The 15,367-nt window shown below is 44.5% G+C and overlaps 1 protein-coding gene across 2 annotated transcripts in view; it reads right to left on the reverse strand.

Annotated features, from left to right (window-relative positions):
• Window positions 1-15,367, reverse strand: part of FSTL5 (follistatin like 5) — a 2,810,134-nt gene that overhangs the window by 834,147 nt on the left and 1,960,620 nt on the right. For both annotated transcript variants that reach the window (XM_085641771.1, XM_085641770.1), the window contains exon 8: window positions 8,230-8,350. In XM_085641771.1, coding sequence (XP_085497897.1) covers window positions 8,230-8,350 — 121 coding nt within the window. The remainder of the gene's footprint in view (window positions 1-8,229; window positions 8,351-15,367) is intronic.

Raw genomic sequence — 15,367 nt, forward strand, 5'->3', positions numbered from 1 at the left:
GCCTCATGGAGGTGTCAACCTCCTTCAGCTCCCTTTCTCACCTTCAAGCTGCAATAATCGCCGGTAATTCCAAAAGCTTGCAGAGAGGCGAGCGGGTCATGCCCCCCATTAATATCCTCAAACACACACTGTCGTCGGGGGCCTCCAACCCTGCGGGGCGAGCCTGGCTAATTGGAAGACAGCACTTTCCAACATCTAAATCCAAAAGAAAAGGCACCAACCCCAGTTCTGGACAAACACAACTTTATTTCAATTGGCGCAGGTACAAACAGGATGAGATGAACCTGACGCGTTTCAGCGAGTTGCTTTTTTCAAAGGTTTAATCATCACGTGTGCAGTGTCCCAGGTGAAGTCCATGATTATAAGTGCCTCACTACTGCCATACTCGCTCTCCCATAATTCACCTTTGAGCCACAGTAAAACTCCTGGTATAATCACAGTGATGTTATTCATACCGCAAGCTCAGAAGTGGTGTTGCAGGTAAGTATGGCCAGTGAGACAAAGCTGGTGCACCGAAAGTCATCTTGTAAGTAGCCCCACACTTTCAATAATGCACCTGTGTCCAGAACCTGCTTCACGGAGGTGTCAACCTCCTTCAGCTCCCTTTCTCACCTTCAAGCTGCAATAAGGGTGTTAACATATGAAATAAAGGGCTTAAGAACAGCTAAAAAGATAAATAAATTCATGACATGCCATACTACACATGCAGTTTATTGTCTACAATGTCCCTGTGGACTCAGGTATATAGGGAGCACCATACATTGCGTGAAACTAAGAGTGCTGCAACACATGCGTGCGATTACAAAAAAAGATTTTAACTATCCTGTAGCACGCCACTTTGCCCTTAAACATAAAAGCGACAGGGATCTGTTGCAATATTTTAGCATCGATTGTGTACCATTTGACATCAGAGGAGGAGATAGAGTATTGAAATTGAGAAGATTGGAATGTCGATATATTATAGATCTCCAATCAAAATCCCCTAATGGATTAAATGGTGGAGAAGAGTTAACGGTTCATCTGGGCAATTAATGTTATCCACTGACTAATGAAATTAAATTATTGTCAATAGATTAATCTTTGTTCAAACAAATATTTTTCTTTTGAAATATTTCTCTTTGGGGATCTGAAACACTGTCATTGACTTAAATCATAAAATTGACATTCGCAGTGTCAGCCGATACACGGCGATAACAATAACTGACTTGGGAGAATTGCAACCTGAGATAACGGGTTGCGAGTGGCCGATACATGGCGAGATTACAATTGGATGTATGATCACTATAACAGTAACAATATATCACCAAATGAATTTGTGATGAATTTTCAATGAATACTCTTTGTTTTATAAGATATATTGACTGTTTGTGACATAGTAGGCAATGTAATAACAACCTCTCCAAGATGGCGCATGGACAATACGGCGTGTTGCCAGCCCTTGTCTGTTTCGATGATAATTAACTTGATGCTTTAAAATGGCGTCTCACAGCGCGTACTGTAAACACTGATGAAGGATCTATTCTGAAACGCGTCTGTTTTCGATTTAACGAATAAACCATTGCTGTACCGAAGTCCCGTGAGTGCCGTCTTTCCTTCTATAAAACAAGGGAATTGTGGAGCTTTTATATTCTGCGGTGCACCGCCGCATTCTGGCACCCGCCCCCTTGAGTGACTCGCGTCCCGGTGCATTGGAGCTGCACATATATATATATATGGCGCTGAAGAAGGCATATTGGATGCCGAAATGCATTCGCCATTTGTGATTGAATAAAGTGGCCTCCCTGCTTACCCCTGCTGTGGCCTCTGCTCTTTCCTTGGAGGAGTTTTTGTGATATTTGGCACGCATGCCAGAGGCGCGCTTCAGAGGCACCCGCATCCCAAAGCTGGCCTTGGCTTCGCTGGCATCTGCTGTGGCGGACTTTGTTTGTTTCCAGGGTACTGGATTACCAAGGCACACCCCCGGGTCCAGGAGGAGATGGGGCGGTGGCAGAGTTATTTAACTCTGCGCTGGGCGCGATTGGATTTCCGGTCCTGCCCCCGCCAAATGGAAACCTGCTTCTGGAGGTTGAGGCGGTCTGGGGACCCAGGGGGACATTGACATTCACACAACATGCAGGGAAGTTGGCCAGATGACATCGTGACGCTAATTTCCGCATTAACAGCAAGTTATTAATCCGCTTTACTTACCTGGATTCATGTTGCATCCTGGGATCTGTAGTGCACATGTACCCAGTGCACTACAAATGGTGAGAAAGGACATTGCTCCAGGAGGCGGGGCGGACCTAACCAATCATCTAAGGGGTAACATTTAAATACACGATGTTACCTGCAAATTCCCCACAAGACTCCTGTCGCTGAGGAAGGCATATTGGATGCCGAAATGCATTCGCTGTTTGTGATTGAATAAAGTGGCCTCCCTGCTTACCCCTGCTGTGGCCTCTGCTCTTTCCTTGGAGGAGTTTTTGTGATATTTGGCGCGCATGCCAGAGGCGCGCTTCAGAGGCACCCGCATCCCAAAGCTGGCCTTGGCTTCGCTGGCATCTGCTGTGGCGGACTTTCTTTGTTTCCAGGGTACTGGATTACCAAGGCACACCCCCTGGTCCAGGAGGAGATGGGGCAGTGGCAGAGTTATTTAACTCTGCGCTGGGCGCAATTGGATCTCCGGTCCTGCCCCCGCCAAATGGAAACCTGTTTCTGGAGATTGAGGCGGTCTGGGGACCCAGGGGGACATTGACATTCACACAACATGCAGGGAAGTTGGCCAGATGACATTGTGACGCTAATTTACGCATTAACAGCAAGTTATTAATCCGCTTTACTTACCTGGATTCATGTTGCATCCTGGGATCTGTAGTGCACATGCATCCAGTGCACTACAAATGGTGAGAAAGGACATTGCTCCTGGAGGCGGGGCAGACCTAACCAATCATCTAAGGGCTAACATTTAAATACACGATGTTACCTGCAAATTCCCCACAAGACTCCTGGCGCTGAAGAAGGCATATTGGATGCCGAAATGCATTCGCCGTTTGTGATTGAATAAAGTGGCCTCCCTGTTTACCCCTGCTGTGGCCTCAGCTCTTTCCTTGGAGGAGTGTTTGTGATATTTGGCGCGCATGCCAGAGGCGCGCTGCAGAGGCACCCGCATCCAAAAGCTGGCCTTGGCTTCGCTGGCATCTGCTGTGGCGGACTTTGTTTGTTTCCAGGGTACTGGATTACCAAGGCACACCCCCGGGTCCAAGAGGAGATGGGGCGGTGGCAGAGTTATTTAACTCTGTGCTGGGCGCGATTGGATCTCCGGTCCTGCCCCCGCCAAATGGAAACCTGTTTCTGGAGGTTGAGGCGGTCTGGGGACCCAGGGGGACATTGACATTCACACAACATGCCGGGAAGTTGGCCAGATGACATCGTGACGCTTATTTCCGCATTAACAGCAAGTTATTAATCCGCTTTATTTACCTGGATTCATGTTGCATCCTGGGATCTGTAGTGCACATGCACCCAGTGCACTACAAATGGTGAGAAAGGACATTGCTCCTGGAGGCGGGGCGGACCTAACCAATCATCTAAGGGCTAACATTTAAATACACGATCTTACCTGCAAATTCCCCACAAGACTCCTGGCGCTGAAGAAGGCGTATTGGATGCCGAAATGCATTCGCCGTTTGTGATTGAATAAAGTGGCCTCCCTGCTTACCCCTGCTGTGGCCTCTGCTCTTTCCTTGGAGGAGTTTTTGTATATATATATATATATATTTTATGTATACCATTCCATTCCAAAAAGCTTTATTCGACTAATCATGTCATAAAAAATTATCCCAGTAATAAGAAAATAATTTCCAATCGTAAATTACTGTAGTTACAAAAATGTGGTGCAACATTCATTGTCAAAGTTAAAACTAGTAAAACATTTAAAAAAGTAATACATATAATAAGATATTAAGTCATCAGACAAGAGACATTTCAAGTAGATGTGTAGGAGGTGAGTAAGCACACAACTTTCTTCAATAGTGTAAGGCTTGTGTACAATGCGGATCAATACTTTATCCAGTTGCAGGGAGAGAGCATGATCTAATAGCCCCATCCATCTCAGAAACTTGGCTACTGCAATTGCGAAACACAGGAAGGTGTCATTACGTAATACTCTCAGGGCTATGCTACATGTTCTCGCACCCAAATCCCAGCAAATTGATTTCAACCATGTTTTGCGAGGGGTGGAATAAACAGGGCAAAAAATAGGACGTGGGTATAGGACTCTTCCAAATCCTCACAGAAGGGACATTTGCTATTACCAGAGCTATCCCATTTTGTCGTAAATGTTCTATGGGGCAAAATTCCCAATAACAGCACCTGTTCCACTTTGTCTTATCGTGGTGAAAGATGTCGGACGGGATACCGTCTATCGCCAGCACTCTACTCCCATTATTGCACAAAAAGCTGCTTTAACATCAGCTGGGGCAAAGACCTTACAAGAAAAGTATATGTGAGGGGGCGCCTAGATGTTAGCCTCTTCAGAACCAGTTGTGTATTGTGATACATAATGACTAACCCATTGGTCCTGTGCTACATAATTCTGTGGCTATTGTCGATGTCCGCCCCTACCCCATTTAAGCAGGTTCCAAAATCTTTGGGAGTTGTTTTTGGCACATGCCAATCTGAGGTCCTGCCACCTGTTTTCGTCCCATTCCTTTTTTGCTTCTCCTGGGCACTCCTATATTTTTTCCTTGCGGACCGTACAGTACTAGGCTCTTTTGATCTGATTGCATCCCCAAGATGTCTATGGGCTGTTTTGCATTCATCTTTGTACCATTGACACACGTTCTCTTGTGGGGTACTCTTGGCCCTGCACTCTTTGATAAAAAGGTGTCGCAATTTAGAAAAGAGTTTATTATGAGATGCAGTGGCAGCCTCAAGGGAAGCAGGGCAAGAGGAGAGAGCCTCTAATTCAGCTACTGTGTGCTCAGTTTCCATGGCAACAGAAGCTAGAATATCTGGTTTCTCTAGGACCACTGCCCATTTAAGGCACCTCATGTCTACAGTAGGTACCAGATCATGAGCGATGAGCTTGTTGTCTGATTGAGTATGTTCCTGTTGGGCCAATAATTTAAAGACAGAACTTTGTGGGTTGCGATCACTCTCCAAAAGCGATCACACACCACCATGTCCAGGGTGGATTGACCACAACTTTACGCTAATTAACAAATAGTCGATATGACTCGTGTAGCGGCCATTGTTAAAGGTGTTCGCCCCATGTCTGTCGGAAGGAGTTTTTCCGTTGGCCACCCTTAGGCCTTTTTCCAAGCAGATGGCTCTGATTTGGATTGCCACATTTGTCCACCGTTTTACAGGTGTTAACTCTAGGCTTGGAATTCCCCACTGGGCATCTTCCTCCTTCATGAAATCCTGGTCCTCTCTACCAAGGGGCTCAAAGGTCAAATTAAAATCCCCCGCCACTATCACTAGGGAGTCCCTAGAGAACTCATCTAGGGGGTCATCAAGAATGGTAAAGACTTCTGTTCTCTTCCCCCCGCTTAGAGCCGGCAAGGTGATAATGTGGAAGTGTCAGGGCGATATAGTCCAGGGGGGCTTCAGGAGATGTGTATCATTTAGCCCTAAGAATGTCATCCCTAATTACAGACCGACAGCCCCTTACATGATGGATCCATTGAGTACCCTTATTACAAAGTGAATCCTCGTCTTCTCTATATGAGTTGCTTGAGCATTTAGGGACATTGATCATGTACACAACTCTATTCGTGCCCATTGTATTGGTAGTCTCATAAGATGCCCGCAGTCCAGTGGGTCCTACATGACCGACAATGGTGGAAACAAGGGTACAAATGGAAATATATGAGTTTCCTAATTACGGGCCCTTTTTTGTGCTCCCTATTGGATTGAATACAACCCATACTAATGCTACTTGTTAGTGAATTAGTGACTGACTTACTTGTGCCATGTAGGGTATGAGCATTACTATAAGGAGCATGGTGTCTATCATGGCCCATATCCCGCGATGTACTTAACCTGCTTGTAGGCTGATCTCGCAGCGAAGATTTGACCTGCTGAACAACTGAATAAGGGAACCTTATTTAGGGAATCAGTTAGACTACGGTCAGAGGCCTTAAGAGTGTGGATTTCACTCATTAGGTCAGTTAACTGAATAGACATGGACCTGTATGAGGAGCCTGCAAGAGGGCTGCTGATTTGCCCAGTGTTGGAATCTTTCCCTCTTCCATTGTGATTTGCCTCACCTGTTACGACTTGATCCTCTACAATGCAATTGTTTTACTCACTATACCCCCCTATGCTCCTGGATCCCATCAGTTTGGGGGCTAGTCTCTACCTCTGGGTGCTCAATAAGAGTGTCAAATCTATTAGAGCAGGGGAAGACAGTTAGGGCATCTTGGGGGGTAGATGAGGGGGTGCCTTTGACAATTGGGCTCACGGGATGAGGACCCAAGGTATCAGGGGACCAAATCCAGTGCTGCTGCCTGATGCAATGTCAATAAGTGTAGGATCGAGTAAACCCTCGCATTTAGATAATACATTTTCTATTCTGTCCAGAACACCACCACCTGCTTCTTGGGTCATTGCTGGGCCTTTCCTTTTACCCTTTCTCATCTTCTTCTTGTACCCATCACCCATGCCTCCCTCGCAGGCTTTACTTTTAGCCATTTAAACTCGAAGACAATGATTAAACAAGGGAGCAAGTTAGTAATCCAAACTTGCATCAATGAAGAACAACCCCTCAGTTTGTAAGTTATAGATCCAAGTTCTTGGGTTTACGGCTTCGCCAAACACATATAAATTAAAAAGAACAGTACTAGTATGGGTGTTGTGGTCCTGTGGCCCTAGCGCCAGAAAGTGCAGCAACAGCCAGCAGCTGCAAGGACGATGAAACAATGTTCTGAAGCTGGAAAGTTAGGGCCAAGGGGGGTAGCCCTGCCCTGCCTCTTCCTGTCGCTGATGGGCATGGGACAGTGGAGAAGGCAGAGCTAAATGTGCAAGATGACCACGCCTCCCCCTTGTCAGCTGCAGCAGGTGTATGAAGCACGGTGCACTCTGGGACCTGGTGTGCCATCAGAGTGTTAATGCAGGCCGCAGGTGGCAGGAGAATAAGCCCACAAGAGAGTGTTAATGCAGGCAGCAGGAGATTGGGCCCACATCAGAGCAAACGGCGTCCCGCACAGCGGGGGAGAAGGCAGCGCTGAAGGTGTAAGATGGCCACGCACATATATTATATATACATATATATACATATGTGTGGTAAAGGCATTACTGTGGTAAACATTTATGTTGTAAACAGCACAGCATTTGCTTGTTAATGGATGCATGGTAAAGGCTTATGTGATAATGGCATGCAAGGTTCTGTCATTCATCTGCCCTGAATTTGTGACTTTGTCCTGGTCCAGAATGACCAGAAAACTACAGTTACTGCTTAGTGCTTTCAAGCACTATTTTTTATCAAACCCATAAAATCGCATATCTCCTTTTCTATCAATTGGATTTTTGTTGCTTTGGTGTCAAATCATTTATTGTGTGGTGATTTTTTTTGTTTGTGTTGTGTTTTCACTTTCTTACTGTTTATGTGCTGCATAAATACCTTACACATTGCCTCTAAGTTAAGCTTGGATGCTTTTGTGCCAAGCTACCAGAGAGTTAGGCACAGGTTAGGTTGATTATTTTAATGATTCACCATGTAAGAGATTGTGGTTCTTGCTTACCCCCCTTAACCAATAACATACTTTCTCGCACTCTTTTACATCCAGTGGGAGCAGGGTCCAATCTTGATCTACAATTGATTTACTTTGTTTTCAAAGTATATTTGTTTTTGGTTATTAGTAACCTTAAATTTAAAAAATGGATTCACTCATACTTCCTCCCGCTCAGTTAGTGCTGATATTTTGAGTAGGATTATACATTTTTAATTCATTTTAAATTCTTTGATTAAAAGATGCTTATTGTCAAAACATGCATTTAAATAGCCCATATACCAAAAGAAAGAAGTAAGGAAATAAATACTTATACATAACACAACTGTTTCAATATTTACGTTAAACATGTAATTTGTGTTTTGTGGTCTAGTGAGTACATGCATACATTTGTCTTTCTCTTATGCAAATATATTTTAAAGAGCATATTCCATACATCAGAGACACAACAATACCCTCTTTACCAGAAACATAACAGAACCTTCAATTAGACTTTTATTAGACTGCATTTCCTTACCATTCACTTGAACGATATGAGTCTGGTAGAGGTTTTCGTAGCCATCAGCAAAGCACGTGTAATTTCCCATGTGAGTGGTGGTCACCTTCGTAATATACAAGGACCCATCATCTCCAAAATCCTATAAAAAGTCAATGCAACAATTCAATTGGTGCATCGTTATGTTGCACGCTTCATTAATTTTTGACATCCTAAACATAGATTTATGACGTTTTTGCACTAGTGCAATTAAAGCTGTGCAAAGACTCACACGTTATTTACTATTAAGTGTACTGCATATGTGAAATATTCACACTTTGGACCACTATTTACCATAAAGCCATTTCTAGGGTTCATCAACGCAAACACCCATAGGTTTTGATACAATGCCTGAGCTACTAACATAACCTGAATGGACTTTCCATGTAAAACTAATGCCTACTTGAAGAAGGTGCAAACAAAAATAAACGATGTGTCACATGTGTGTTGCAGTTTGGTGGCATGTTCTAAGCTTTTTTTGTGAATAGGAAATTGTATTGGAATGGCTTATCTTTAGCACCAGTTCTATGCTAGATAATGCATTTCTGCACCATGGTGAGAAGATGTCCATCGCACAGGGCAGCCTGTTTGTGCGCCTGTAGAAATGGTGGTGTGCTGTGTTTCTACCATTGCACAATGCAGTGCAGCAAATTTGGATGATGCAATACATTGCATGAAAAATGAGCAAATGTTGTTCTTTCAGTACTAGACATTCAGGTGGTATGGGACGACCTAGAAATCCTAAATCTATATGACACAGAGGCAGTCATCACTCTGTAGTTATACATGGATCAGACTTTGCATAGAAAGAGAGTTTATTGTTTTGCTAATAACTGTATGGCCATTTGGTGCAATTTTCCCCAAAAATTACATCCACCTTAGCTCCTTACTAGAAAGTCTAAGGGTGATCTGTCAAGTGAAGGCTGAGAAAAAGGTTGGTCCGAAAACACCTTTTCCCCATTCAAATCCCATAGAGAATTTCACCATAGACACAAAAAATTTAGCAGAATGCTAGATCTTAAGAAAGCATGCTTTTTGTGATTTGCTGTAAATATGTTCAGCTGTTTTTGAGACATTATGTTTAAAAAATAAAGAGATCTTAGTGGGTGTTCTGCGGAATCCCAAATTTAAAATAAATAGAGCATTCTGATTGGCCAAGAGGGCTTTTTTTACCCATCAGCCACGCTTTTATTGCTGGACCGGAGCAGTCCTGCAAGACTGAGTAATCTGATCGCCTGGCTGCAATATGAAGATAAATGGTAAGGCCATTATTACATTTACATTAAAAAAAATGATGGATTACTTTGAGCCCTGGCCTTTCTGTGACCCCCTCACTCCCACATTATATTTTTGTGGCACAACGGTCGCATTATACTCTTGCTGGAGATTTTGATGGCTCCCACAGGAGTCTCGTGGGACCGAGTGCAGTCCAGCTGGAGTCCCGGAAAACCAGAAAAAAATAAAAACAACAAAAGGACAACTTGGGGTGCAAGACTGTGACTCATTGGCTGCCTGGGCTGTGTTAACCTCCCACAGGACCTGTTGGGGTGTTGGCCGCAGACATATGGTTATAAGATTTAACTTTTTTTAAATGCTTGTTAAGATAAGATGGCACCAGAATATTATTATGCCAATGCTGTAAGAATCTCATATCGAGATGGTACAATGAGGTGACATAGCTGATCGGCAGACACTTCAATTTGTTTGGAAAAATATGCCTTTCAAGACCACAAGCCCATGTCCTATAGACAGAGTTTCAGCCAAGCTGCTTCCAATGCCCAGCTGTACATGGTGGGGGCTGGACATTTGTAGGGGGATGAGCACAGAGAGTGGCCTCAGGCAAGACCTGCCCCGAATCCCCTGATGCACTTGAACAAAGGGGGGTTGGTGATATTTAGGAATAGCAATAAATCTTACTTCACATCAAAAAAAGCCTATTTCCTAACTATAAAGTTCCTGTAACCTTTTGTTTTTTAAGGTAATTTCGATGCAGAGTGTTGGAAAAAGGCAGTGGGGTCTCCGACAAGCTCTCAGGAATCCTGCTGTGTCGGACTTACTGGAGATAATAGGAGTGCTTCTTGGGCCCCAATTGTCTTCAGCATCCAAGAGGACTTCATCCCCCAAGTAGTATTGCACCAGGAGGTGCATTTGCAGAGTGGTAGAGAAAGGGGGTGGGGCCTCTGGCAAGCTTTCAGCAAATGTGCTGTGTGGAACATAATGGAGGGGTTCTTGGCCCCAAAGACCCTCAGCATCCAAGGGAACTTCATCCACCAACCAGTAGTGAACATGTAGGTGTGTGTGTAGAGTGGTGGGGAAAGCGGGCGAGGCTTACGACCAGCTCACAGCAATCCTGCTGTGGGGAACTTACTGGAGGTAACAGGAGAGGTGCTCAGCCACCAAGGACGTTAAGCATGCAAGGTGACTTCAACACCTAACTAGTAGTGTGCCAGAAGGTACATTTGCAGAGTGGTGGAGAAAGAGGGCGTGGCCTAAAAAGACCTCTCAGCAATCCTGCTGTATCGAACTTACTGGAGATAAATGGAGGGCTTCTTGGCCCCCAAATACCCTCATCATTAAAGAGGACTTCATACCCTAACTAGTAGTGCACCAGGAGGTGCATTTGCAGAGTGATGGAGAACGGGGGCAGGCCTCCGATCATCTCACAGCAATCCTGCTGTGTGAGACTTACTGGAGGTAACAGGAGGGGTTCTTGGCCCCCAAAGACACTGAGCATCCAAAGAGATTTCATCTTCCAACTGGTAGTGCACCAGGAGGTCCATTTGTAGAGTGGTGGAGAAAGAGGGCATGGCCTCTGATGACCTCTGGCCAGATTTCAGCAATTGCACTGTGGGGGACTTACTGTAGGTAACAGGAGGGTTCTTGGCCCCCAAAGACCCTCAGCATCCAAGTGGATTTCAACCCTCAACCGGTAGTGCACCTGGAGGTGTGTTTGCAGAGTGGTTGAGAAAGGGGGCGGGCCTCCGATCAGCTCACAGCAATCCCGCAGTGTGACATTTACTGGAAGTAACAGGAGGGGTTCTTGGCCCCCAAAGACCCTCAGCATCCAGAGGGAGTTCATCCCCCAACCGGTAGTGCACCAGGAGGTCCACTTGCAGAGTGAAGGAGAAAGGGTTAATCAAAACAAACACAGGCCTGGCTAATAGAAAGGCAGAAAATATTTCTCTTGGGACCTGCTTCTCACGTGGGGATACCTTTCTCCACTCGTTATCTGGCACTTTATCCAGTTTACTGCAGTCCCAGAGCTCTCAAATCAAAACTTTTTTTTAAATAGGACAAGAACTGCTATCAGACCGACTGCAACACCATACATCCTCCCCCACAGCATGTGAGTGAAGAAAACTTAGAAAATAAGTGAAAGAGTGAGAAGGCAACTCACGTATGCAACACCAGGGAGGCTACCAGCAGGTTCTCGCCAGTATACCCATGTATATCATCATCTGTTGTCCACTCACAGAAACAAAAGAATATATAGTGTGTGTCCAGTAGAGAAAGAGCAAAGGGCAGAAAGGAAGAATTCACTGTCCCAAAACAAAAACAAAGGCCCCGTGTTTTGCAAAGAACCATGTGTTCCATGCAAATTTAAAACTTGAGTTAAGACTCACTGTTCAGTTGCTCTCTTTATTCGCAGTTGTGAGCTTACTCCAATTAAAAGCACAGCATGCTGCTAGCCTTTTCCAGGAAGACCAACATGTTTCATTGCCATTTACATATGTTGTGGCAAATTCATCAGGACGTGGGGTTCAATCTTTCGCCTCACTGTACAATAACTTTTATGTTGCGGATCGTCTGATAGAACAAAACAAAACAGCAGTTCTGTCCTTTTTTTAAAAAATGTTTTGATTTGAGAGCTCTGGGGCTGCAGTAAACTGGATAAAGTGCAAGATAACGAGTAGAGATAGGTATCTCCATGTGAGAAGCAGGTCCCAAGAGAAATATTTTCTGGCTCTCTATTAGCCAGGCCTGTGTTTGTTTTGATGATTTATGGGAGGAGAGCGGCCTGGTGTATCCCCTCAATAGCTCCCTATTGTGAAGAGTGGTGGAGAAAGGGGGCATGGACTCTGATGACCTCTCAGCAATCCTGCTGTGTAGAACTTACTGGCGGTAACAGGAGCGGTAGTTGGTCTTGAAGTACCCTCAGGAGTAAAGTGGACTTTATTCCCCAACTATTAGTGTGCCTGGAGGTACATTTGCAGAGCGGTGGAGAAAGATGACGTGGCCTCCAAAGATCTCTCAGCAATACTGCTTTGTGGAATTTACTGGAGGTAACAGCAGGGGTAGTTGGCCCCCAAGGACCCTCAGCATCCAAGGGGACTTCGTCCCCCAACAAGTAGTATGCTAGGGGTTTATTTGCAGAGTGGTGCAGAAAGGAGGCTGGGCCTCCAGTAAATCGCACGTCCTATGTTTTTTTTTCATTTATTTATTTATAAGAGGATGAGGGCTGCGTGGTCCCCTTCATTAGGCCTATTTTCGTCCTGGGGACCTCATCCCCGTGGCCAATCCTGTTTTGAGTTGAGGGGCCATTTGGCACCCCTCTATGGGCCCATTTCTGCCCCGCAGACCCCACGCTCCTGCCTTCTGTTTTTATTGGAACTGCACAGTGGGATGGGGTCCCCGAGGCCAATTTAAGGGTCAGGGAGGAAGCTGCATTACACTTCACTTAATATATGTGCTATGGCCCCAGTAGATGGGTTACTTGTGGATCGAAGGCCAGCCCAATGCTGCTCACACCAAAGGCTGTGCACGGCATGGGGTTGGAAGTCTGTTGGGGTTTTGGCCACAGGGACTGGCAGCAGGACAAACCCGGTTACCTACCTCCTGCTGTGTAGTGTGGTGTTAGCTGCTTGTGGAGAGTTGGACGTGCCTTGCTGCTAACTCCACACAATGCATGACTAATGGCCGTTTGCTTTGTGGGGTTGGCTTTCTATGAGAATTGAATGCAGAGCATGGCTGCAAGCCAGCCCTGCAGCCAACTCCATGCTACACATGATGAAAAACTGTGTGCAAAGTGGGATTAGCTGCCTCTGTGTGGGTTGGCCACAGGCAGGCTCTTTTGTCAACCCCCTGCTGTGCATGGCAAAGGGCATGTGTAGCATGTGATTGGCTGTGTATGAGGGATTGCTGTGGCTCTGGCTGAAAGATGTGTGCAGCAAGGTGTTGAATTTACATATGGTAATACATTATTGCTTAACATTATAAAAACCCCAGCAATTCACTGAACAAAACCAAGGTTTATAGTAACATTATAGTTAAGCATGATAAAAAAAATCCAAAGTTTTAAGTAACGAGACAATTAGGTGACTATGTCAGTGAAAACATTATCATTTGTAACTCACAAAACCATAGAAATTCACCAGCTATAGTTAACAGAGCTAAATATAACTTTCTCCTCCACCATGTACTGCTTGTGCCCACACATAGTACATGACTCATGACATGTTCTATGACATCCTTTATAAAATCAATGAGTACATCTTACCATATACAAAGACTGTTTTCATAATTAGGGAAGGGGTGGTGCACTGCCTGATGTAATGTACTAGGAGTGATGTAATATATGAGGTTGTATGCCATGCATGGGGTGGTCACAAGTTATACACCCATAGCTTTAAGATGCCAAACGTTTTTTGCTTTTTCATTTTGCATTGTGCAGCACACATACAAAGAGCAAAACGTCATTAATGATTGTTTATGTGCACATAAACAATCATTAAATAATTGGCAATTCGCTCCTTTTCTGTGTGCTGCATAATGCACCACATATAGAAGTAATAAATCACCATTATTGATTGTTTATGTGCCGGAAGGAACACCTTGCTGCACATAAACAATCATTCCCTGCAACACATGCATCCTTGCACTATGGTGCAAGGGTGCCTGCATTTGCACTAGGCAGCTAATTGTGGCACCAGTGCTAGGAAGACACAGGGGTGTGCATTTTGTTGTAAATGCAATACATACCTGTATTTGAAAATGTCAAAGCACGTTGCTGCCAAATTTGGTGCAGCTGCACGTTCCATACATTTCCTTATAAGTATGCCCCTCTGTCTCCAGGTCCTCAGGTAGTTTTTAAAAACACATGTTTAAAGGCATAGTGTAGGGATACCCTGATGATCTGCCATTTGTGGGGAAGACTCAGAGAGACTCCCTGAGGGGCTAAAAATAAATGTGTAGGCCCATGGTACTGCAAGTAAAGGTTGCACCTTTGCATCATACCATGTAGGTGACGTTTGCAAGGTGATACCACTGGAGTTCAGTAGTATTGCAAACAAAATTTGAAAATAAATAAATAGGAAAATGTGAGGTGAGGGTCTGAGGGTGGTGTCCATCTGCAGGGTGTTGATTCCCCCAGACCAGTCCGTGCAGCCAACCCAATGCCATGGGCAACCGTAGGTTATGCCCAATAGAGGCTTGAACACTGGGCAATCTCAGTGAGGCCCTGTGGGCAAACCACTGCTGTGCACAGCCAAAACATATGGTCAGGGTCGGAGTTAGGTAAATATGACCAAAAAGCCCAGACTTTTCTGAATAAAACAAGGGTTAAAGTGGCATGATAGTTGGGTATGGTAATACAATTTTAGCTTTTGCTAAAAACCCCTAGAAATGTATCGAAAAAAAGCAAAGGTTGAAGTAATGTTATAGTTAAGTGTTGAAATAACAAAAAAACTAAAATTAACCATAATTCGTGCCCCATCCATGCACAGCATATAACATAACTTACTATATCACCCATGACTTGTTAAATGACATTTTTGATTACATCACTGATGACATCATACAATCATTGTAATAATTTTCCATTCACCCTAATTCAATTACCAACATGACCTGCAATTTTCAGTAAAGAGCATGACACATATGCATCTGTCATGGTAAATACTTTTTGTGAGCCCCTATGAACAACCATCCATAGTTTAGTAAAATACACTACACATGGTCATGACTTGCCTGACAACCTTGAGCCATGTTTACACTACTAGTTTGATATAAGCCACATCTATGTGGGACACCCATACAAGCTATATCACTCTACAATCTGCAATACCTCAAAATCAGAAGCAAAGCTCTGGAAATAAACCTCATTGTTCACACACATTTGCTG

Source organism: Triturus cristatus, chromosome 2_2 (assembly GCF_964204655.1).
Source record: "Triturus cristatus chromosome 2_2, aTriCri1.1, whole genome shotgun sequence".
Taxonomy (NCBI): Eukaryota; Metazoa; Chordata; class Amphibia; order Caudata; family Salamandridae; genus Triturus; species Triturus cristatus.